General features: G+C 35.6%; 1 protein-coding gene across 3 annotated transcripts; it reads right to left on the reverse strand.

Annotated features, from left to right (window-relative positions):
* Positions 1-419: 419 nt before the first annotated feature.
* LOC145593570 (uncharacterized) lies at positions 420-11107 on the reverse strand. Of its 3 annotated transcripts, XM_081649838.1 has the most exons (12): positions 10914-11107; positions 10462-10523; positions 7808-7944; positions 7511-7569; positions 4452-4475; positions 2857-2939; positions 2686-2753; positions 2509-2558; positions 2126-2227; positions 1198-1257; positions 687-817; positions 420-594 (listed from the first exon to the last, which is right to left on the reverse strand). In XM_081649838.1, the coding sequence occupies exons 1-11, from the start codon at positions 10914-10916 to the stop codon at positions 710-712; spliced, it is 756 nt and encodes a 251-aa protein (XP_081505964.1). In that variant the 5' UTR covers positions 10917-11107; the 3' UTR covers positions 420-594; positions 687-709. The 3 variants fall into 3 exon arrangements, with proteins under 3 accessions (XP_081505964.1, XP_081505965.1, XP_081505963.1); XM_081649839.1 differs by having other exon boundaries at positions 420-817; positions 2686-2750; positions 10914-11105; XM_081649837.1 differs by having other exon boundaries at positions 420-817; positions 10914-11105.
* Positions 11108-24668: the final 13561 nt, after the last annotated feature.

Genomic DNA, 24668 nt, shown 5'->3' on the forward strand with positions numbered 1-24668 from the left:
GAATGGAAACAAAATGTATATTGGGGTTACAGTGTGGAAAGTGATATATGGTCGGACACAACGTAGAAAAGTGAAATAAACATGGTTACCATATAGAAAAAACCCTTAATTATTTCTTTCTCTTACTTTGAATCCCACTAATATAATTTATCATCTTTCTCTGTCATGGCCCCCCATTAATCTCTCTCTCATACTTTTACTTTCATGATCCCTAGTCCCCATATTGCATTTACCAAAATAAATTATTCATCTACTCATTTTTATATTATAGTACCAAATTCATTCTCCTAAACTCCGTACATTAACAAGTGATGCAAAAAAAAAAAAAGGGAGGGAGTATAATACTTCGGAGGCCCATAACCAGCTACAGTTTATCTCAGCTCAACCACAAACATCATCACAAAGAACTCTAACCAAGATACAGAAAATGAGACTTTCAATTCAACATTGCAATAGATTCAACACAGTAAAATTTGAATTCAATGGTATGGGTACAAATATAAAGACACCATATGAACAACACAAGACGCGCACTTCCAAGGAAAGCCAATGCTCATTTTCCCAACTTTCTATTTTCATCCACAGTTGGAATACCTGCTAAGAATGTAATGGAGCACTAGTGTTCAATCGTTCAAATATTTCTGAAGAAACAATTATACTGCCCCAAGGAAATCTGACCAACTAACCAATCACTTTCTAATTTCCATCATTAACCTCTCTGGATGACGCCATTCTCATACAAATATTCAACAAATTCATCGATAAGATATGGCCAAGCACCCTCAGCGTCATAATTCGATAATTGTGGATCTACTATCTGCAACACCAGTAAGAAGATAACCAATTTTATCAAAACTAAGTGTTCAGCAAAGGAAGCACCCAATAGAAAGGTTCTATTCTATGAACATCATGCAGGTCATGTAAGGTAAGCAACGCTTATTATAATGTAAATTACACCAAACGTGACTCCTAGTAAGACTGATAAACTGGACATCTGTTAGAGGAATCAGCTTGAACATAAAAGCTAATCAGCTGAATAGATACAGTAAAACAGGAGATGCAGATAGCACAACTTCAAAAATATGAACACCACAACAATTTCCCAGAAAATTAGATCCAAGAAAATGCAGTGGCACAATAAAAAATAATCTTATCAAAATCAGAGGAAAATATTGCAAAACAAAGGTTACTTCTTACTCTTACAAACTCCAGCAGTTGAGCCCAGGTGTCTCTTGAAATTGCCTTATTATGCCGGGCCTAGAATCAAAGACAGTGTCAGCCATAATGTACACAATTGGAGTATATTCATCAATTTATGAATAACTAGCACTGTACTTTCTTGGTCAGGAAAAATAGACCAATAATTCAGAATTTAGCTCTACAAGTCAACAACTAATAGAGATACCCATTCCATGGTCAATAAAGCCTGACCAGCCAATTCAAACTCGGGGGCATCATCCACACAAGTATCTAGATACTTCAGAGCGCAAACATAAATGTTTAGATCCTAAATAGCTTTCCCAGTTTCCTACTTCACAACCTTAGATTCAAAACAATTCTCAGAAGCTGGAGTTTTACAACCCATCCCACTAGGCTATCATGAAGTTTTGCTAATAACTACACTCAGTCCACAAGGTTGACTTCAGAGACATTCACACAGAAAAAGATAGTTGCAGGTCACTTACAGGACTAGTTGATGTCAAAAGTAAAATGCACTTCACCAGAAAGAACTTGTACCGCATCATAATAAGTAAAAACTAAATTTCAATTGACCCTTGATCCAATATACAACTAGCCAATAAAGATTTGCTACATTACCATACATGTGAAATACAAAAAATCCAATGAGCCTATTTAATTTAGTTCATCGTAATCCAAAAACCAAAAGAATAATAAGTGTTTGACTCATAAGAAACAGACTATAAACGAGCATAGTTATACAACATACAGACATAATCAGAGAAATGTCAAGAATAAACAGGGAGCCTTACAAACTAAAAGGATCTTACAACTGAGATTTCAGGAGCAGAAACTCAAGGTGATGCTACTGGACCAAATTAACATTGAATGGTAAAATGAACAAAGGAGTTTGCATATTTCAATCTCTTCTTCCCACATAAATTACCTGCAAAAACTCACACCAGTGATCAATTAAAGGCCAATGTTTCTCAGCAAATAGTAGTTGCCACATCCCAATTGCTGTATCCAACGCCAGAGACTTTTGACCCTGAAATTGCAAAATATATGGTGCTCAATTAATTAACATATTCAGAGCAACTCAGAGTATCTATACAATAAGCTAGTGCTTAATTGCTTATAAGTCCAGCATCATATGAAAGAAAGAAGAAAAAATAAATAAACCTTGACGCCCTCAATTATCAAAATCAGCCAATAGAAATTAATACCATGGAGAAACTAACCCTGAAGACACTTGTACTAAAATTTTATTGATGCATCAGACTCCATAACTGACTAGTAACCATATAAACAATATTACAAACTAATTACCTTTTCCTTAGCCCACCCAAATGCAAAGATGTATATATCACGAAACTTTTCTGCACAGTTGAAGATAAGCATAGATTATCTAAACAGCAGAAAAAGAAATGACTATCTTTGGAAATTGCAAATATAGAAACAAAATTAAGTGACATAGAAACAAAACAGGAAAAATCAGCCACATACGATCATCTTTCAGCTCAGAACGAATGTATGGTATTTTTTCCCTGAACTTCTCCATAGAGTCAATTCTGCTGCAGCAAAAAAATAAAAAAAAAAAAAAAAAAAAAAAAGGTGAGCTTTGATTATGTTTGAGAAGAAGATGATGATCAAACCAAAAGAATAACCAACACTTGCCCTAGTGATTGCAATCCACCAATAAACTCCTGCTTTGAATATTCACACATCGTAGCAGCCTTCATATGCCAAGAGATGACCAACTGAAGCAACCATACAATGGAGATAATGGTCAAAAGTCATTTACAGGATTGTAGCTATACAATATTGTAAAATCTACCAAATGCCCCTATAAATGAAGGTGTTATCCTTTAAACTGACACTAACAAGTACTTATGTTATTTTTTAATTTCAACATTTGGAGTTCCACACTTGCTCATGCACAACTTTTATCATTTAATATGTTTAATTATCTTTAAGTAAAATTTATAAAAAGTTGATATTTTGAAAATAAGAATCGAGCCTTTGGTAAAAATAAAAAGAAAATAAGAATCGAGCCAAATAACAAGATCCAACATGACTATATGCTTCTTAGGTATTAATAATAAATGACGGTTAAATTAGTTGAATAGTGTAAAAATCCAAATGTTATAATTGGTGGAGGTAATGCATAAATTTAAATATGCCTTTAGCTCATATTCACACAACCGCCCATACACAATGTCAATGAGAATTTACCAAAACCCACCGTTAATTGGAGGTTTATTAAAATCACCACTTTTTAAGAGGAACCTTTATTTACAAAATCACCCCTTATGTGAAAATTAAAGAAAAGATGAATACAGATGGTTCTGTGGCTGTAACATAGGAGGTAATGTGGATTTCATCAAACTTCTTAGTTTAGGGTAAATTACAGAGCATGTAGGGGTTACTTTCTATTAATATTTTAATAACAATTGCCAAATACAATATAGAATTTAGAGGTCATACACCATATCAAAGTATAACTATGGCAACTACTACTGAGCCCGACATGAATTCTTAAAGTGAGATAAGAGTCAAAGTAACATAACCCTTGAAATGCAATTAGCTCTTTTCAGAACATGATAACTTAGCATAGTACATGTCAAAGTGTTGGGGATCCAAAAGGCATGACAACAAGAGAAATCAATCTGTTAACTCAATGTTACCGCGCTTCATTCCCATAACAAAGAAATAGTAATGCATAATAAGCAAAATAATTAAATGCTTGTTTGGTTGCACCAAATCCTTATAGGTACTCAAAATACCTAGGAGATACACTAGAGCTATGTTGTTTGGTTATTCCAAAAAGTGCAAAATGGAGGAAATTGTAATTTCTTTAGTACTAACCAAACAAACTAAAGCAATATCCTAGGAATTAGATTAGGGAAATAATTTCCCATAAATTGTAAATTACCATGGGAAGTTGATTCTCATAGCAAACAAACAAGGCCTACATGTTGTCTACTTAAACTTTGTAAAAACAGTCTAGTCTTATACAAGTAGTTACAGGGTCGAAGTTTATAATGGATTGCTTGTTTCAACTAGTTCAAGTCATATGCTGTAACATAAGCACTTTCACAGAATGACAACTCTAAGCAACATAGAACAAATTGCCAATATAAATAAATCTCTTTTATCCAAAAACAAACGTAAAATTGACACAACAGCTTCTTCCCGTATATTAAAGAGTATTTTTGAATGCATTTCCCCAAAGAAAGATGAACACACTGAGTACAGATTTAAGAGGTTACCATGACAATATCTTGAGGATCAACCTGCAACAATAGAAAGTTCATTGAATCATTTTAGTGTAAAACTGGAATTTAGTGAGACAACAACAACAACAACAACAACAACAACAACAACAACAACAAAAAAAAAAAAAAAAAAAAAAAAAAAAAAAAAAAAAAAAAAAACAGCACATATATGCAGACATAGGCTTAATTGAGAAGCCTCCTTAAGGTGAGAAACAGTTAAGAACGTAAGATTTATCAAGCTTCTTGAAGCTATAAATAAAGCAAACACATGGCACTTGAAATATAATCAACATTAAAAGGCCAAATTTCCACTATAGTTCTATTTGAGATTCTCTCTCTAGTTCACAGCTTTCTCCCTTTAGGTTAGATGTTCGTCTCTCTACATTATTCAGACTTTCCCCCAGATTGACACAAACAGAGCTCTTGACTTTGACTACCAAATACCAATGCAATATTATAGATTAACTTGATGCATGTGAAGATTCGCCCAAACAGAGTTTATGACTTAGACTACAAATGCAACAGTTTAAAGTTCGCAAACCCCTTAAGAAGTTAGCCAACAAATTTGCACAAGAGGACAAAAAACCAAGTCTCAGCCGAACACCAAATCCTCAAAATAACTCGGGTTCACCTACCATCAGTTCGAGGAAATTCTTCAACCATTAGATTGGGGGTGGTTTGCCAAACAAAGAATGTTCGGCTGAACCATCACATGGTTCGACCGACCCTACCCTGAAGTTTGCCCAAATAGCTACCCTTTTTTCTAACATGATTTACTTAATTTTTTTGGGTACTATTTGCACCTCATGAGCTCTCTTGTAATAAAGACATTTTAAAATTAGATTAGTTTTGATAACTTATCAATTAAAGAGAAACCCTTAATTAGGCTACTTTTTTGAGAGTTATTTTCAATCTTTTGAAAATTTGATGAAGCATTTTAGTAACCTTCTTAAGACTCTCTCTTACTTTTCTTTGATACTTGCTCTACTTCACCAATCTTATGCTTAACCTTCTATCTTTCCAGTTTAATATTAGGTTACTATCTTACTTAACTTGCTTGTTACTTAATGTCTTTCGCTCTTACTTAGAATTTCTTTAGATATGTCATCAACTTAGCTTGATATTGCTAAGCTTGGAAAATTCATTGACATAGGACCTTGTATAAGCATGAATACTACTAAAGAATTTCTTATGTGTTGATTAAGGATATGCATAGTGAGCTTAGTTTTAAAAGGCGCAAGGCGCACCAAGGCGCAAATGGTCCTTGCAACCTAGGCACGAGGCGCAAGGCAAAGGCGCGCGCCTTTTGTATGCAAGGCGAATGTATTTGTAATTTATTTCAAATTATTTTTTACTTTGAGTGTACTTAATAGCAATTCAAAAGATTCTTAATAAATTAAATAATGATATATGTAAAGCTAAGGTAGTCTAAATTTGAAAAAATGTCCATCATTCTTCAATTTATAACTTAAATCTCTTGAGGCGCAAAGGCACGCCTTACCAAAGGCGCTTTGAGGCGCACGAGGCGCGCCCCTCACCTAGCTAGCCCATTTCCAAGAGAGCCTGGGAGCGAGGCGCGCCTAGGCGTGCTTTTTAAAACCAAGATAGTGAGTACTTCAGTATGGTAATGGATTAACTTGATGCATGTGGGATTTTAGGGTTTTTCTTGCTAAACTTGATTATACGTGCTGGAATTTCCTTCCAATTCTTAGCATGCAAATTGATCATTCTTGGAGTAATTTTGGACTATTGACTTAGGTTGAAATAAGATTGTGGCCTTGGTTGAGATATTAACTAATTTAAGACTTTGATTTACCCCTAGTATATTTGGATAAAATGATAAATCATGTTTAATGCTTTAGGGAAATGGTTAAGTAGTGCATAAGTTTGTTTGCACCCATATGATCCATACTTAATTAGCTTGACCTTGGCCCCCAATTTAAGCCCCTAGTGTTTAATTTCTTGGTTTTCATCCGTGTTAGCTTTGGCCTTTGCCTATTAATTTAGTCTAGTTGTCTTAGGTTGATCAAACAACCTCTACCATAGTATTGAACTAGCAGTGTCATTCTTTTGCAGTCTTCGAGCATATCGACCCTAACTTATTACTATATGCACTATATGAATTATTTAGATTTTTTTTTATAGGATTAGGAGCAACACTAATTTCCCTCATCAATAATCAAATTTTGATCATAATTGTGCCAGTAATATAGTAAAGGTACTATTTTATATCTATAACACTATTGACCACATCCTATGCAATGGACCTATAATTTTAAGAGATTAATTCTACAGTATTCATATTGTTGATGTATCTTAGTTGAAATTCATATTGTTGGGCAATTTTCTATTTCATTGTTCATGTGGTTTTGAGTCTTTTAAACATTCCAACTTGTCTTTGGCAGTAGTTTCTGGCAAATTGAGTGGGGAGTGGGATGTTGTATTGTAACTAAATTGAGTGGAGAGTAGGATGTTGTACTGTAGCTAAGTGAGGTTGACATTGGGGAATGTGACAAAGAAAAGTCATGCCCCTAATCTTTCTTTTCCATTTTCCATTTTTCTTATTGATTTAGTTGAATAAATTGTGAGATACTTGTTGAATGTGTTCAAAATGTAAATTTGATGTCCCTATAGATGTAAACTTGATGCATTTGAGCATGTTACCCAAGCATGTCTCACTGGATCCCAACTTCTAACACACTAACCTTACCACTTCATCTCTCTTACATTATCCACTTCTTTCTTACACCCACTCACTCATCTTTTTCAAACTAGGGAGTCTATATAAGTCTTTGGTAAAGCATTGTTTTAGCCTTAGCTTTACGCAAAAATAAAGTGGTTTTTGCAAATACTAAAAAAAAAAATAATTACTTCTTTAATCCAAAACCATCCACTATTGAGCATTAATACTTAAAACAACTATTTTGAATGCCAACCTCTAGCTGTTTTGTCTAACATTCACCAGCAACAATAAAGGTTAACAATTTGTTTTACTGAATAAAGCCAAAGGCAATCCACTGAATAGAGAAATAACCCATTGATTGTAAACAGACCTGAAGATCAGTGCAGAGGTTTGAGATACCATCAGCCATAATCATGTCATAATTCGGATCTGCAATGCATGTCAGGATAAGTTACAAGGAAAAACATAACAGGTACATTGTACAAAAAACAGCGGACAGTTAAAAGCAGTTCATCAATGAGTTGGCATGAAATGAAGATTGAAAGAGGTGTTAATCAAAAAAAAAAAAAAAAAAAAAAAAAAAAAAAAAAAAAAGACATAGGAACTGATGACAAGTACAGAAATAGGACATAATATATTAAAAAATGAAATGTATAAAATGGCATGCCTCTGTATCGGTTAAAGAGCTCCTCCAAATGCCTAGAATCAGTAAATGGCTTAATCTGAGGCTGACTGTAGTAAATATCAAGTGCTCCTTCTAGATGCCCGTCACCAGCCTTCAGTGCTTGATGAGCAACTTTCTCACTACATAACAAAGAATCATATATTATGTCAGTATAGCAACTACCATTTTTATCAAACCCATTGAAGAGAATAGGGAAGGAAACACAACTAAGCATATCACATCACATTATTGAACAATTACTTCTATCTATATAAGACAATATAATTTCTAATGATCTCTTCCATAGATAACTGAAAACTAGCAGGAGCAGTAAGCACCATAATATACTTTGTATTATATTATTATTATTATTAACCAAACATTTTAAGGTGCAATGTAGATATACAAGAATCTTATTTCTAGCTTGTTCCTTATCCCCTCTCTAGGCTCTGTTTACTAAATTTGATCAGTATCGATGAGATTACAAGTTTTGTTTAATTTTTTGTAGGTTTACTCATCTCTAATAACAAGCAATTACTATGTTCTGTATAAAAATTATTTTGTGATGGGCTCCTCTACATTAAGACCATTTTGACATTTCAAGACTTCAGTTTTCTGACCTTACATTCATTAGATATTAGGGCCACCAGGTCCACCACATGAGTGTTAGATCAATCTTGGTGTACGCAGTACAAAGGATCTAAGAACATAGAGGGCATTTTATATGTGGGAAGAAAAATAATTAATAAATAGTAAACATATAAAATTAACATTACTAGTATACTTTAGCCTTCAATGAGTCACTTTGACCTATCCATCCCCATTGTGTCCCCCAACACCCCCCACCCCCCCCGGTATATTTTGTGGCCAATATAAGCCAAAAAGAACAAAAAAAAAACAACACAAGCTTATTTCAACATTATTTTATACCCTCATCCCCACAAACGAACTTGGATTTTGAAGATTTAGGGTTACAACTCCCAATCTGGTCAAGCACCTCCACCCCCCTCTCCCCCCCCCCCCCCCTCTTCCCTCTCTCCCTTTCACTTCTCCAATAGTTCAAGTTTTGAACCACATGAAACAAGACAAGACTGCTGCTAATTTTCAGATTTTTTTTGACACCCCTATGAACATGTACCGGACTTGATTCCGTACTTTCTCTTTTAAAATTGGAAAGCCAAAAGGAGCCAAAAATGAAAACACTCAATGTCCCAGCCACACATACATCCACCCCCTCAATTCAATTTAAAAAATAGGGGATAATTCGAAGAGCCAACTGGATAGGGAAGGAAGTTAATGAAGCAGAGAATAATTAAAGGGTAACTGGTTAAGCCAGACACTTTTTCTTGAAACATGATGGACTCAGAAAGTTAGAATTGCATGACCATTCATAATAATATCCAAAGCTTGATATTCTTGGGACCCTTAACAAAAATGATTTTCAAACAACAAGGAGCACATAACTATAAGACAACTTATATACTTGCAAGCAACAAATGTGCAATGTGAGAACATTCAAAATACATCCTACTACCCCCCCCCCCCCCCCCTCCCCCCAAAAAGCCCCAAAAGACCTTGATAAGAAAAGGCATTAAAACTTCATTCTACTGCACTCTTTTGTGTTCTAGGATATCTCAGTCAGTTCCACAATCTAGTAAGGTAAAGCAAAGTCTCTTTCCTTTGTCTCTTCAGATAAGTTCAGAGATGGATATTTTAAGATACCTAAAGCTTTAATTGCTACTCAATCTAGTATCACAGACACTGATGATCTATGCACACCACACTTCACAAAAAATAAAAATTAAAATTAAATTAAAGTGAACTCAATTGCCCAGCTCCAGATTTTGCCAGCATATTTCCAACTATTCATATCATCTCCACGCAAGAGGAAAGATCATTGCAATAATCCATTTTTATTACAAATTTACATATTATACATCCATTTTCAGCAGATACTAATGGTGTGAGCTCTCCTTAATGCAAACTATAATTCACATCTAATTTGTAGCAAACTAGGCAGGATAAAGGAATTTCCAAAACAATGTAAGCACCCATTTTATCAAGGATTTATTTCAGAAACATTCTAATCAAAATTGCAAGCTTGAGAGTTACGGAATTTTCAAAATGTAAACTAAACAAGCTAATAGAGCCTTTTGTGCGAATGTGCAAGTACCCCTTCTTACATGGAATTGTACATTTGACCCCCCCCCCCCCCCCCTTGTGTGAATGTGCAAGTACCCCTGCTTACATGGAATTGTACATTTGACCTACCTCGAGTGAGAGCTTAGTTAAAAGCATTGGTGGAGTAATCATTTACACTATCACAAAGAGAATTACAAGATCAACTATTAAACTTGATAATATATGTAAACATTATAACAAAGCAGACATTAAAACATCAATTCTCTCCTATAACACGTATTTGGAAAAGCGAATTTGCAAATATTATAAGTTAACCCAAAAAAAGGCATGGGGTCACACCCCCTCCCCCCCCCCCCTCCGGAAATCAGAAAACCCAGCTCGTCTTCACAATATAATATTGTAACGCCTCATACAAGGTTTTGCCATCTCCTAAACCCTAAATTATTCACCAACTTATAAATCATCTGTAAAAAGCACATAGGCGAAGCATACTGATGCTACCACTTAAACATTACCTAACACCGGTAATGGCCATAAACTGCTGGAGTTTCTCACGATGTCCTCTTCCCAGTTTGTTCTGCCAACCACAAAATTCCATGTAATTAGTATCAGATGAAGCAATAATTGAATTTAAAAAAAAAAAAAAAAATCATCAAATCAATTAGCATAACCTAGTAACACCCAACTAAAGAAAACATGATAATCCCCTAATATTGAAGCTACCCATTTCAAATGGGAATCCTCTAAAAAAAAATAAGGAATACCCATTTAACACAACACAAACCCAATTCATAATCTATTATGTTTAGCTAACAAATTTACGAAAAATAAAAAATAAATAAATTAAAAAAAAAAATAGGACAAAAGAATTAAAAATCGAAACTTTAGTCTAGTTTTGCAATTTAGATCATCAACAAAATTGGGAATTTAATACTGGAAAAGATCTAGTTTAAGAAGAAGCACTGACCATGTTTGAGATGAATGAAAAAGCCCTAATTCTGGAAGATGGGTGCTATCTGAAGCAGGGAGAAGAGAAGTGGCAGAGTGAGAGAAGACGAAAGTAGGAGCTTGAAAAGCTATCTTACGCCTCTCAAACGCTCCTCTCTGCTATGCTTGGCTTGATTTTTATGTTTGGAACATTAGAGTATAGACTATGACACACTTAGTCTTCTAATAACATGCCTTTCATGAGCAGGGGTGTACATAAACAGGACCGGACCTGAAAACCGACCTGACCCGGACCTGTTGGGACCGGACCTGACCCGGACCTGTAGATTCAGGTCCGGTCCCGGTCCTTGAAATTCAAGCTTTCCGGTCCCGGTCCGGATCAGGTCCAAACCCGGGGTTTTCAGGTCTGGACCTGAAAACCGGTATAGATGTTTTTTTTTTTTTTTTTTTTTTTTTTTTTTATAAAAAATATGAAGTAAATATTATCCTATTATTTCAACCCTAATTCTCAATCTCTATAGTTTATCTCTGCCTCTCTCTCTCCCATGGTCTCATTTCCTTCAATCTGACCACCTCTCTCCTCACCAAGTCACTGGTCACCAAGTGACCACCATGAAGACTCCGACGAACTGCAGGTCCGTAGCAAGCCAACAACCTCGCGCGACACAAGAGACCATGACCACCGGATCGCGCGACTCCGATCCAGCAGCCGCAGCCACCAGAACGCGCGACTCTATCGGCCGCAGCCACCAAATCGCGCGAATCCCAGCGACCGCAGCCACCAGAACGCGCGACACCAGAGGCTACAACCACCAGATCGAGCGACTACTCCAGCAATTGATAATTATTGGTAGATCTGCCCGACCTTCCTATGCGACCACCTAGTTTGAAGGTGGTAGATCTGGTGGTTGCGGTTGCGATTGTTTAGTATTTTTGGTGCTTGGGAATTTAGTCAATTTATACAAATTATGTAGTATTTCTGTATTTGTGAATTGTGATTGATAATTTCAGATTTTATGTTATTATTCAGGTTTTTTTTCTTTAAAAAAAAAAAAATCAGAAAACAGGTCTATTCAGGTCCAAACCCGGACCGGACCTGATTGTTCAGGTCTAACCCGGAACCGGACCTGTTGAATCAGGTCCGGTCTCCGGTCCTCAAAATTCCCTAATTCAGGTCCCGGTCCCAACAGGTCCGGTCCAGGTCCGGTCCGGTTTTGGACCGGTGTACAGCCCTATAATCATGAGTAAGGTCATTTTTTCAGGCTTAACGCGAGCATACTCAAGACATGTTATTCAATCTCGTCCACACCATTTTGTTTTCGTGCTTGCTTTGCACTAAAATGCGAGCGATACTCAAGACCTGATATTCAATCTTGTCCACATCATTTTGTTTTCTTACTTGGATTAATGTAAAATGTTTTCACTGAAAATGAGTTTTCTTTTACTTATTTTCTTATATTTGGTTTGTGAGGAGGTGGAAAACAATTTTTCTAATGGTGGAAATCTACACCATTAATGGTGGAAAATATTTACCCTTACAAAACAAAAGAAACCACTTTGCCTCAAGGCCTTCCAAATGGCTATTTAATATCTTTAATATTTTTGGCACATGCATATCAAGGCAAACTCTTTCGTGATGAGTTTTGGCAAAAAAAAAAAAAGGTGGATTGTCCGTTTCGAGACTACAGTGTCCCATTAAGCTTTTATAGTTTTATGATGCTTTTTCTTTTTTTTTTTTTTAAAGAACTATTGTGCTTAGAAAGTGTTCCTTTTTATTGTTTTTTTCAGACATACTTGTGAAGTCTGTGTTTCTAGGTTTCATTGTTATTGTTTTTCTCTTTTCTTCATTACCGACTTTAAAGTAGAAGAAGGTTCCAGGCTTGTTTGAGTTGCGAACAAGAACAATCGAGCTTTTAGGTTAGTTTATGAGCTTCAATTAAGTCCATAGGGTACCCTGATTGGGGGTTTTACGAGTGAAATTGGAAATCTTTGTCTTCTTGTTTACTGTAATAGTAAATTTGGTTTGAGAATATTTAATTGCTTGGAAATTTTAGGATGCAGGTGTGTTCGTTATAGTAATTTGTGTATTTCAGGTATGTGATGAAAATACTGATTGTTTCTTCGTAGAATGTAGAATTCTGTTGATTATGTGTGGATCTAATGTATATGTGTACTATTGTTGTTGTGTGGGAATTGGTTAAGTGGAAAGTTTTTTAGCAGCCCTTAAATTGAGGAGTTTGGTTTGAATTAATTCGTTAAACCTAGATAAAAATGAATTGTAATCAACAAAAGTCCATTTAATTTTTTTTTTAAAGTGCTTTCTATTAATTTGATGGTTTACGATTGATACAAACTTTTAGTAAAGTCTTTGAAGTAGATTATTTTATAATAAATCTTATAATATAAATGGGGTATACATTAATTTAATCGAATTCATGTGTAGTTATCTAGTATGTTATGTTATAAATAATATCACAATATTAATGAAATGATCAAAAGCATGTAATGGCATATACTAATGTTGAATTGTTTATATGGTGGAAAACATTTGTGTAGAACGGACTTACCACGAGTCCAAACTTGAGATGCTCATCCAAATGATGTTGCTTCTTCATCCTCGACCTTTTGGCCGACCTTGTAGTTCGAAAGTATACATGTTCGATGCTTCTTCATATATATATCCAATTGATTTTGTATCGTTTCAATCGATTTTACTGCAAAATCTGCATAATCGATGATTTCTTAATTTGAAAATCATACATGGTTAGTCTACAATTAATCATTCAATGAATTTGATTCTGCTCGCTTTCCACTTCAATTGAATCAATTTTTACCAAAACTAGCGATTCTAGGGTTTGTTCTAACAAATTTCTGGTAAATTGAAATTGATATATGTATTGGAGTTGGCTGGAAATGCAACAAGAAACAACAAGTAATCTCAAATAGTACCACGCGTCACATTCAACTGGCTGTGAGGAATGATATAGAGTTGAGAAAGCAAACAATTGCAACGATAAATGAAAGAAAAATGGAGGTAAGGAGAGAAGAATGGAGAAAAAGTAATCAAAGGAGAGAGGAAGAGAGGAAAATGAATGAGCCCCTAAAAACATTAATGTAATATATTAGATTATTAATGTTATATATAAGAAGATTAATGTTACATATTTAATGTCAGATATTAATTACTAATGTCATAAACTAGAGTTGGTTAATCACATACGGAATAAGCACAATACAAGTGTTATTTATCTCAGCCAGATCTAGATCCACATTCCCATTCCACCAGCTCTGAACATAAGCAATTATGTATGACCCAACAACATGCCAAAATTTCAGAAAAAGATAAAGAGCACATATCATCAAGGCCCGAAGCTTTATGTAGGTGCATGCATTTGGAACAACGCTTGCTTTACTTCATCCCCCGTTCGTTCTTTTATCCAGGGTTGAATTCATCTCTGCTATTACCAAAGTGTCGAGGCCTTCCATTGCATCCTGGAAACTATTTGTCAAGATCGTGGCAAAAAGCTTGGCAAAATATACGGCTATCAATTTTTTGGTGTCGACCCTTTTATTCATCCACACCCTGTTGTCATCAAAGAGCCCAACAATCCGATTTCAAACTTTGCGTTGGCTTGCCTTGTGATGATAATATTTTGTATTTTTTGTCACTATCACATAACTCAATTGCCCGAGCACGAGCAAACCAATATGACTTTTCTAGTAAGTATAAGGAATCAAGCTATGTCGAAAGGGAATGTCAAGCGCCCTCCTTTAGAGCCTTAAGTGCAACCTCCTATATTTTTGTAGTAAATCAATATATATTTCTTTATTATTTATACACATATTTTATTTTGCTTCCATTCTTTTTTTTCTTTTTTTTTTTTTTTGAAAAAATTAATTGAACCTTATTAAATAAATATGCTCTAGTTTAAATTAAAACCCTTTTACCTATCTCCTAACCATAGTTTGACAATATTGTCATAATAATATAGCTCAATTTTAAGTGGATAGAGCCTATTTTCACCTAACACAACATATTATGGCCCAAATATAAGTCATAATCTTATTAAGATTAGAAAAGAGCTTAAACACCTAAGCCCGTATACTTATATAAACCCCCAAAACCCTCAAATCCCCCCCCCTCATTCACGTCATTTTCTTCTACTACCTTCCCATTTGCTGTTTCATGAGCAATAAAAAAAAATTTGTTGTTAAACCTACTGCCGCTGACGCTAGTCCACCACCGGTGCCCACCTGCTGCTCCAACGACCACCACTTCACCACTGCCACCACAATAAAGAGGACTTTATAGAAGGTGATTTCTAGTTGGTATAGTGGTCAATCAATTCGTTTACTCAAGGTATGTACGTACAAGGAAACGAAGAACCTTGACTTTAGGAGCATGTTTAAGGACTTGGTGTAATACCCCAAAAATTTTCTAGCTAGTATAAACTTTTAAACTTTAATTATATATGTTATTTTAATAGATTTTATAATTATTATTTTCAGTTTCGATATTAAAAAAAAAAAACTGAACTGACAACTGATAGTTTCTAGAAACTGATTTTGGATAGTTTCCTGATTTTGTAAAAAATAAAAAAAAATTAAAAAAAATAAAAAAAAAAACTAATTTCAACGTAGGATTATTCAATCCTATTGAAAAACTAATTTTATCTACAATTTGAATTTTAATCTTATCTTAGTTACATGAATCTATCTCATACCACAATTCCACCCTATATAATTTGTTGGCCGTGAGAAAGGGAGTGCACTAAGAAAAAAAAATACTACTACATTGCTTCTTCTTCCACCCCATCTCCATTAATTGGTATTTGGTAAGCCAAATTGATAGGTAAGAGAGCTCATAATTCTTCTTTATTTTGATGACTTTAACTAGCCAATTAAGCTCCAATCTTACAACTAGAAACCTTTAACTCCTTTCATTGTTCAACCCGTAACTTCGTTGACGAACCCGACTTTTTGGCACTTAAATCGTATTGTTGCTTATCTCCATTGTTATATCTCAACACTACACCACCATAGCTAGCTTCAACTCATACCATCAATTATCATCATCATTATTGCTGCTGACGTGGGGAAAACTAGGTCGTTGGGCTAATCTTCCCTAAGCCAAACAAAATTTATAAACACTCAACAAACCTAAATACAAGTATAGAGGTAAGTCAAGGGTCGAACCCAAAGGAACGGTAATGCCTAAGTGCTTCCAATTAAATGCCTAAGCTAGGTCGAAGACAAGTGATAAAAGGTGACTCTAACAACTACTAAAACGAAGAAACCAAACAAATATAAAAGCTAGGGATTAGGATCCGCAAATAATGGCAATGAACGATGCAAATTGGAATGGAAAGTCGACTAAGTCAAGCAATGTGAGGGAAAATCAATCATGCAACCAAAAGAGCATGTCAAGCTATTCTCCTAGAGGTCTAACTAGCGTCAACTAAGATAAACTCTAGCTAGGAAACATCACAAGACACCTCAATCGTGTAAATGCAAGCCACAAATCAATGGTTCGTATCAATGTGAACTTACAATGCAATCTAGTGCAATAATCAAAGTTAGCTACTCTCTAATTAATCACACACATGCACATGATCAATCAACCAAGTTTAATCACATCATCAACTCCATCAATTATCCCCAATTTACATCAATTCATTACATCATAAGCTTCACCAAATCCCTAACCAAACAACTACTCAAACATTATCATCAATTCTACCAATACTAACATGAATATCCAAAATCAATCATCAAATCATAAAATTCCAATCAAATCAATCAATCAAAACAATGAAAATTAAACAAAGCAATAAATGAGATAGAGTTTAGAAATGCTCATTGATAATAGAGTAGATCTCCAATACAATTGTCACATTTGAATCTTCAATCTCTCAATCACCATTGAAATTCCTCACTTTCTCTCTCTAAAATCTACTCCTAAAATTATCCCTAAAACTAGAGAGAGAAGCTCTCAACTAAGCTAGGAAAATGATCTAATTTTTAATTCTAATTCTCATTCTAATTCTAATTGTTTCTCTCTCTATCCAAAAATGGGTATTTATAGAATACAAGGATAAAAGAAATAAAAAAGAAAAGAAAAATAAAAGAAAAGGAAAAGAAAAGAAATGAAATAAGAAAACAAAAAAAAAAGAAAAGGAAAATAAAATGAAAAATAAAAGGAATTAAAAGAAAGAAAATAAAAAAAAGAAAAATAAAGGAAATGAAATCAGGTACAAACGCTGCTCCAACAAGGGGAAATAATCCCATGTTTCTCACACACCAAATCGCATCATCACTTGATCAACGGCCAAGACTTTAGCTTCCCTGCCACGCACAAATCAGACCCAGCTGTGTGCGGCCGCAGTAAATGAGAGTGCGGCCGCGTCTACGGAGGTTGGAATTGGGCTTGCTCGGAGGTACTTGCGGGACCGCTGCTACGGTGGTGAAGGAGGAATTGGAGGCTGAAATCAGAGGAAGCAGGTGGCGCAATAGGTGTTAATTGCGGTTGTTGCTGCTGCTTGTGTTGCGTGGTGGCTGTGATGATTTGGGAGCTCGATTGGTGGGCGCTGCGGTGGCAGGAAAACAGGGGAAGATGCGGCTGGAGGTAGTGCTGGTGATTATTGTGATTGTTGTTGGTGTTTGCGTGAGGTGGTGCTGAATCAGGGGGCTGCGGTTGCGGTTAATTGAGGTTGTTGTTGCGTGAAGTTGGAGGAATAAGGAGGTGCGTTGTTTGGAGAAACAGGGGAAGTAGTGGTGAAGTTAAGAGCTGTGGGGGCTGCTTGTGTGGCTGCAATTCGGTGGCGGAATTAGAGTAGATTGGACCAAATTGAAATGGAGAGGAAAAACAGAGGAAATGGAGAGGAAGCTCCTGCCTCCTTTCTCCACCATCACTATCATCTCACTATCATCACCATGATGGTGATGAAGGTCAAAGTATGCAGTAGCTACACCAAATTGGACTAGGGACAAAAACCTACAAAACACACAAAACCGAGGAATAAAAATAAAGTAAAATAAAACTAAAACCGACAAATAAAGTAAAAGAAATAAAATGAAAATAAAATAATAAAAGAAAGGAAAAATAATAAAATGAAAATAAAATAAAGTAAAGAAAAAGAAATAAAAATAAAATCAAATAAACTAAAATAAAATAAAACTAAATCTATAAAATCTAAAATAAAAAGGAAACAACTAAAATAACGAAAATAAAAGAAATACAAGAGAGAATACTAGAAAACCATAGAAATGCTCAAAAGCCGTAAAATAAGAGAACAAAGGTAGAAAAGAGAGAAAAAGCATAAAACCGAGCATTTATTGGGCAAGAAAGCAATGAAAAGAGGATAAAAAGGACCTAAATGCTCATCAAATGTGTGCCATTTATGACACACATCAAATACCCCCAAGCTTACCTTTTGCTCGTCCTCGAGCAAAACAAAACCAAGGGAGTGAAAATGACGAGCTTATTAAAACAAACTAAACAAGAGACGAGATGAGAATATACACTAACTCACTGTCGTAGGAATCACGGTTGTTTTTAGCTACAACAAGCCCTTTAAACCCCAAAGTCGCCTATGAGGACGAGTGAGGTCTCGTAAGGGTATCCTAAGAGTTTGACCCATAACTCTCATAATAATACAAACAAGGCAAAGCATGAAAAAGAAAACAAAATACAAGAAAAGGACACAAATGTTCATGAAAGGACTTTTGCAAATGTACAAGCACAAGTGGATGCAAATCTTTCTAAACAAGTAAGGGAGTGCACGTTCCAAGATACCCAAGGTTGATTGAAACATAAATATGCTAAGCATAGGAACTAGCTTTCACAATCCACTTTCATCCCAAACAATCTTACCGCGTTCTTCCTAATAGCTTCAAATCGACCTCAAATGAGCATCCCAATGATTCCACGAAGGAACCGGAAAAAGAGAATTTTTAGGCTACTCGACATCTTGACTTTTGCATTCCCTCTCCCTATTCCTAAGACTCACATTCCTCTCCACCGATGAATGACTCAACCATGTAGGTCAAAAGGTCTTTCCCCAAGGTTGTAACGTTAAGGCAATAAGGGTGAAGGTAGGCTAAAAATTTGAAATTTGGTGGTTTTCCTAAAAGTGAAGCAAAGAACGGGCCCTTTCTTAGAATCACAATCAAGTAGACACCAATCCAAACAAAAATACTCACACCCCCAAGCTTATTCAAAGCTATAAACCACAAACATATACACAAAAAGCGTGAGAACGCTTCCCCCCAAGCTTAAATGGAGCATTGTCCTCAATGCTCAAAAAGGGAGAAAACTCACATCAAAATATTTATGAATTTTTTCACTTTTTCAATTTTTTTTCTTTTTTTTTAATAGTGCTTTGTCCTCGCCTCTTTTAACTTTGGACGGCTCTTTCGATTTTGCACTTATTTGTCCATGCCTTTTGTAATGTAGGACGGCTTTTACTCATACTCATTTGCCATTATTCACAAGGAAGATAAAACACAAACTTGCTTTCATAAGAACCAAACATTCCAACTTCTCCACCACAAACTCCATCAAGAATGATCAATTGCTTCACAAAAACCAAGAAAAGAAAGAAAATGAAACAAAAGGCCAAAGATCTAAAGGTGTGGCTTGAAAAGAAGGTATAAGGCTCAAATGGTTGCAAGAAGGCAAATGTAAACCCAAAAATAAAGAAAATGAATAAAACTATCCTAAAAATAGAAAAATACCACCCCGAAAAAGGTGCCTTTGTCCTCCCTAAATGGTTCGGTCTCGGATTCAAGATCTATGAGTCAAGTTTCAAGGTTAGGTTTGCAAGAAGTCAAGGATCCATGCCGCTCATACAAGTAAGGTAGAAGGCTTGAAAAACATAGAACTCACATGGTTGTAGCAAAAACTCACTATTGGCGTCAAATCGACTATAGGAAGCAACTACCAAACATGCCACAAACAAGTAGAATCCGGCTTCATGTTCCCACTAGTTCTAACCAACTACCTTAGCATGCTTTATCCTAGAATCAACCAAGCGTACTCTCAAACCGTGCACACCGTTACCATTTAGGAAGAAAAGCATTCAATTATACAAGTCCAAATGTTATTATGTCCAAAACAAGAACAAAACAAAACACATTGCAAATTTGCCTTGATAGAAACAAAAATCTTTATGGAGTTTTTCAAAATATAAGAAACATGGAAAAGCATATACAAAGGTGCATAACACATAAGAATCAACATTCCACCAAACATGATAGAATACCCTCCCCCAAGCTTGAATGAGACAATACACTCAAACATAAATCATATAATCCATGGGAGGGGAAAACAAGGAGATTTATCCAACAAACCAACATATGTCCAACAAGTCATCATCCACTAGAGAAAGAGCAAGGAAAGATATTACCGGATTTGAGGTGGGTGTAAATACCCGCAAATGACCCAATTTAAACCTTTCAAAGCTAATTTCTCAAGAATTAAAACTTGTCTCCATATGCTCGCAAAGATGGGAGTCAACCTTCCTTAATTCTTGATCCAAATCGAAGCACCAAAGTATATCAAGTCATGTACCTAGCAAAAGGCACACAAAAATTTCCATGAGAGAAAATCTATTCTAAAAAGAAAAGGAAAATCTAATCTAAAACACGGGTTACTTCCCGAGAAAGGCTTGCTTAAGGTCCAAGCTTGACCGCTCTAGTAAAATAATATTGCAACGATCTCAAGAGCTTGTCAAATGCACTACTACACATTTCATATGATAGAAGGTAGGCAAATGACGGAAGAAAAACGTGCAACAAGATCATTGCACGCAAGTGAGAAGGGAGGTGCCAAAAGAAAGAAGAAGAAGGATCAAAAGGAAAAACAAGAAAATAAGAAGAAGAAGGGGGGAAAGAAAAAGAAAAAGGCAAATCCTCCTCACTAGGATATTTTTGGGTGGTAACATCACCCTCTTCCTCAATTTGAGATAAATGACCCACATGCAAATCCTCATAGACAAAAGGGTCCCCAATGGGCTTACCAACAAAGGAAGGGAGAAAAATAGGGCAATAGGGGATGTGGTCAAACTTTGGAGAGAAAGGGGTATGAGAAATAGGTAAAGGGTTCGCGACTCCCTCAACACAAGGTCTCACATCGCCAATGAGGGCATGAAAATCAATCATAGAATCCTCAAAAGAAGAACACTCATGATCACCATCTCCCTCAAACATCCAACTCCCAAGAGGAACCACATAATCTCCTCCACTACCTTTATGAACAATAGCTCCCTCAACTTCCTTAAAGCCTAAAGTCTCAAAACCATGCATGAATGGAGGCAAATATAACTCAAAATTATCTCTCTCCCATGAAGCCTTCTTAATCAACTTGTTTAAAAGGTTATGGCTATTCCTTATGCACTCAATAAACACATTTGACATAACCTCAAACGAGTCCAAATACTCATGGATAGAAGAGTCACATTCATACATTTGAGATTCATTACAAAGGGTGGGCGGGTTGGGATTTTCAAATTCAACACTCTCTTCTCTCCCAACTCCTTCACCATCACTCATATGCTCACCAAAGGTATCCTCACACACTCTTGGTTGCTCAAAATCACCATCATCATCCTCAACACACACATTGGATTTGTTATTTTCACACACAAGCATCAAAGATGACAATTGGCTTTTTAGCTCTTCATTTCTCCTTCTTTCCTCCTCAAAACGCTCCTCACTCTTTTTCATTATCTCCAATTGACTTCTCAAACAATTAAGAGTAGACTCTATTTTAGGCCCAAGATCATCACTAAGCTCAACATGCCTAGTTCGAGTTTCCAAGGTAGCAATAAGAGATTCAAAAGATGTAGGAGATTGAGGTTTAACAAAAGAAGAAGAAGTACAACCAAGATTGGAAGAATCAACATTGAAATCATGAGCATGTACATCACAATGGGGGGTGGGGGCAAAATCAAACATATGAGATTTGTCATCAAGGGAACGAAGCACATCACAAGAAGGCATGGTAAATAATGAAGAATATTGAAACACACCATTAGCATCAACTTGAGCATGTACTCCATTATCATGAACAAAAGGGGAAATAGAGTTGAAATCATGTGTTCTAGGTTCACTAATGGGATTATGTGACAAATCATGGGAAATCATGCTTACATTAGAAGAATCAAGACATTGCACATCAAAATTAGGAACATGATTATCCCTATTATAAACATCCCTAGCAAACCAAACATAAAAATCCCAAGCATCATCAATTGACAATGCTCTAAATTCACCATTGTGCATGCATTCAACTTTATCCCTAGTTTGCTCATTCAAACCAAAATAACAAATCTCACAAGCCTCCCAAAGGCTACTACAATTACAATCAAGAAATCCCTCTAGTCTATTAAAATATTCACAAAAAGGCTCATTGTCAAATTGAGGAAATGAGAGACATGCCATTTTATACAAAACAAGCAAAAATCAAATAAAAGAAAAGTATACACAAAGACCTAGACTCAAGCAATCAAAAACACTCAAACATAGACACCGTTCCCTGGCAACGGCGCCATTTTGACGTGGGGAAAACTAGGTCGTTGGGCTAATCTTCCCTAAGCCAAACAAAATTTATAAACACTCAACAAACCTAAATACAAGTATAGAGGTAAGTCAAGGGTCGAACCCAAAGGAACGGTAATGCCTAAGTGCTTCCAATTAAATGCCTAAGCTAGGTCGAAGACAAGTGATAAAAGGTGACTCTAACAACTACTAAAACGAAGAAACCAAACAAATATAAAAGCTAGGGATTAGGATCCGCAAATAATGGCAATGAACGATGCAAATTGGAATGGAAAGTCGACTAAGTCAAGCAATGTGAGGGAAAATCAATCATGCAACCAAAAGAGCATGTCAAGCTATTCTCCTAGAGGTCTAACTAGCGTCAACTAAGATAAACTCTAGCTAGGAAACATCACAAGACACCTCAATCGTGTAAATGCAAGCCACAAATCAATAGTTCGTATCAATGTGAACTTACAATGCAATCTAGTGCAATAATCAAAGTTAGCTACTCTCTAATTAATCACACACATGCACATGATCAATCAACCAAGTTTAATCACATCATCAACTCCATCAATTATCCCCAATTTACATCAATTCATTACATCATAAGCTTCACCAAATCCCTAACCAAACAACTACTCAAACATTATCATCAATTCTACCAATACTAACATGAATATCCAAAATCAATCATCAAATCATAAAATTCCAATCAAATCAATCAATCAAAACAATGAAAATTAAACAAAGCAATAAATGAGATAGAGTTTAGAAATGCTCATTGATAATAGAGTAGATCTCCAATACAATTGTCACATTTGAATCTTCAATCTCTCAATCACCATTGAAATTCCTCACTTTCTCTCTCTAAAATCTACTCCTAAAATTATCCCTAAAACTAGAGAGAGAAGCTCTCAACTAAGCTAGGAAAATGATCTAATTTTTAATTCTAATTCTCATTCTAATTCTAATTGTTTCTCTCTCTACCCAAAAATGGGTATTTATAGAATACAAGGATAAAAGAAATAAAAAAGAAAAGAAAAATAAAAGAAAAGGAAAAGAAAAGAAATGAAATAAGAAAACAAAAAAAAAAGAAAAGGAAAATAAAATGAAAAATAAAAGGAATTAAAAGAAAGAAAATAAAAAAAAGAAAAATAAAGGAAATGAAATCAGGTACAAACGCTGCTCCAACAAGGGGAAATAATCCCATGTTTCTCACACACCAAATCGCATCATCACTTGATCAACGGCCAAGACTTTAGCTTCCCTGCCACGCACAAATCAGACCCAGCTGTGTGCGGCCGTAGTAAATGAGAGTGCGGCCGCGTCTACGGAGGTTGGAATTGGGCTTGCTCGGAGGTACTTGTGGGACCGCTGCTACTGTGGTGAAGGAGGAATTGGAGGCTGAAATCAGAGGAAGCAGGTGGCGCAATAGGTGTTAATTGCGGTTGTTGCTGCTGCTTGTGTTGCGTGGTGGCTGTGATGATTTGGGAGCTCGATTGGTGGGCGCTGCGGTGGCAGGAAAACAGGGGAAGATGCGGCTGGAGGTAGTGCTGGTGATTATTGTGATTGTTGTTGGTGTTTGCGTGAGGTGGTGCTGAATCAGGGGGCTGCGGTTGCGGTTAATTGAGGTTGTTGTTGTTGCGTGAAGTTGGAGGAATAAGGAGGTGCGTTGTTTGGAGAAACAGGGGAAGTAGTGGTGAAGTTAAGAGCTGCGGGGGCTGCTTGTGTGGCTGCAATTCGGTGGCGGAATTAGAGTAGATTGGACCAAATTGAAATGGAGAGGAAAAACAGAGGAAATGGAGAGGAAGCTCCTGCCTCCTTTCTCCACCATCACTATCATCTCACTATCATCACCATGATGGTGATGAAGGTCAAAGTATGCAGTAGCTACACCAAATTGGACTAGGGACAAAAACCTACAAAACACACAAAACCGAGGAATAAAAATAAAGTAAAATAAAACTAAAACCGACAAATAAAGTAAAAGAAATAAAATGAAAATAAAATAATAAAAGAAAGGAAAAATAATAAAATGAAAATAAAATAAAGTAAAGAAAAAGAAATAAAAATAAAATCAAATAAACTAAAATAAAATAAAACTAAATCTATAAAATCTAAAATAAAAAGGAAACAACTAAAATAACGAAAATAAAAGAAATAAAAGAGAAAATACTAGAAAACCATAGAAATGCTCAAAAGCCGTAAAATAAGAGAACAAAGGTAGAAA

Source organism: Chenopodium album, chromosome 19, assembly GCF_948465745.1.
Source record: "Chenopodium album chromosome 19, dcCheAlbu1.1, whole genome shotgun sequence".
NCBI lineage: Eukaryota > Viridiplantae > Streptophyta > Magnoliopsida > Caryophyllales > Amaranthaceae > Chenopodium > Chenopodium album.

Excerpts from the sequence above, each read along its gene's own strand:
- LOC145593570 (XM_081649838.1), bottom strand. Across the intron at positions 7,570-7,807 it reads GCTCTTTAACCGATACAGAG|ATCCGAATTATGACATGATT; the intron begins GCATGCCATTTT and ends CATGCATTGCAG. Across the intron at positions 4,476-7,510 it reads ACCTCTGCACTGATCTTCAG|GTTGATCCTCAAGATATTGT; the intron begins GTCTGTTTACAA and ends CTATTGTTGCAG.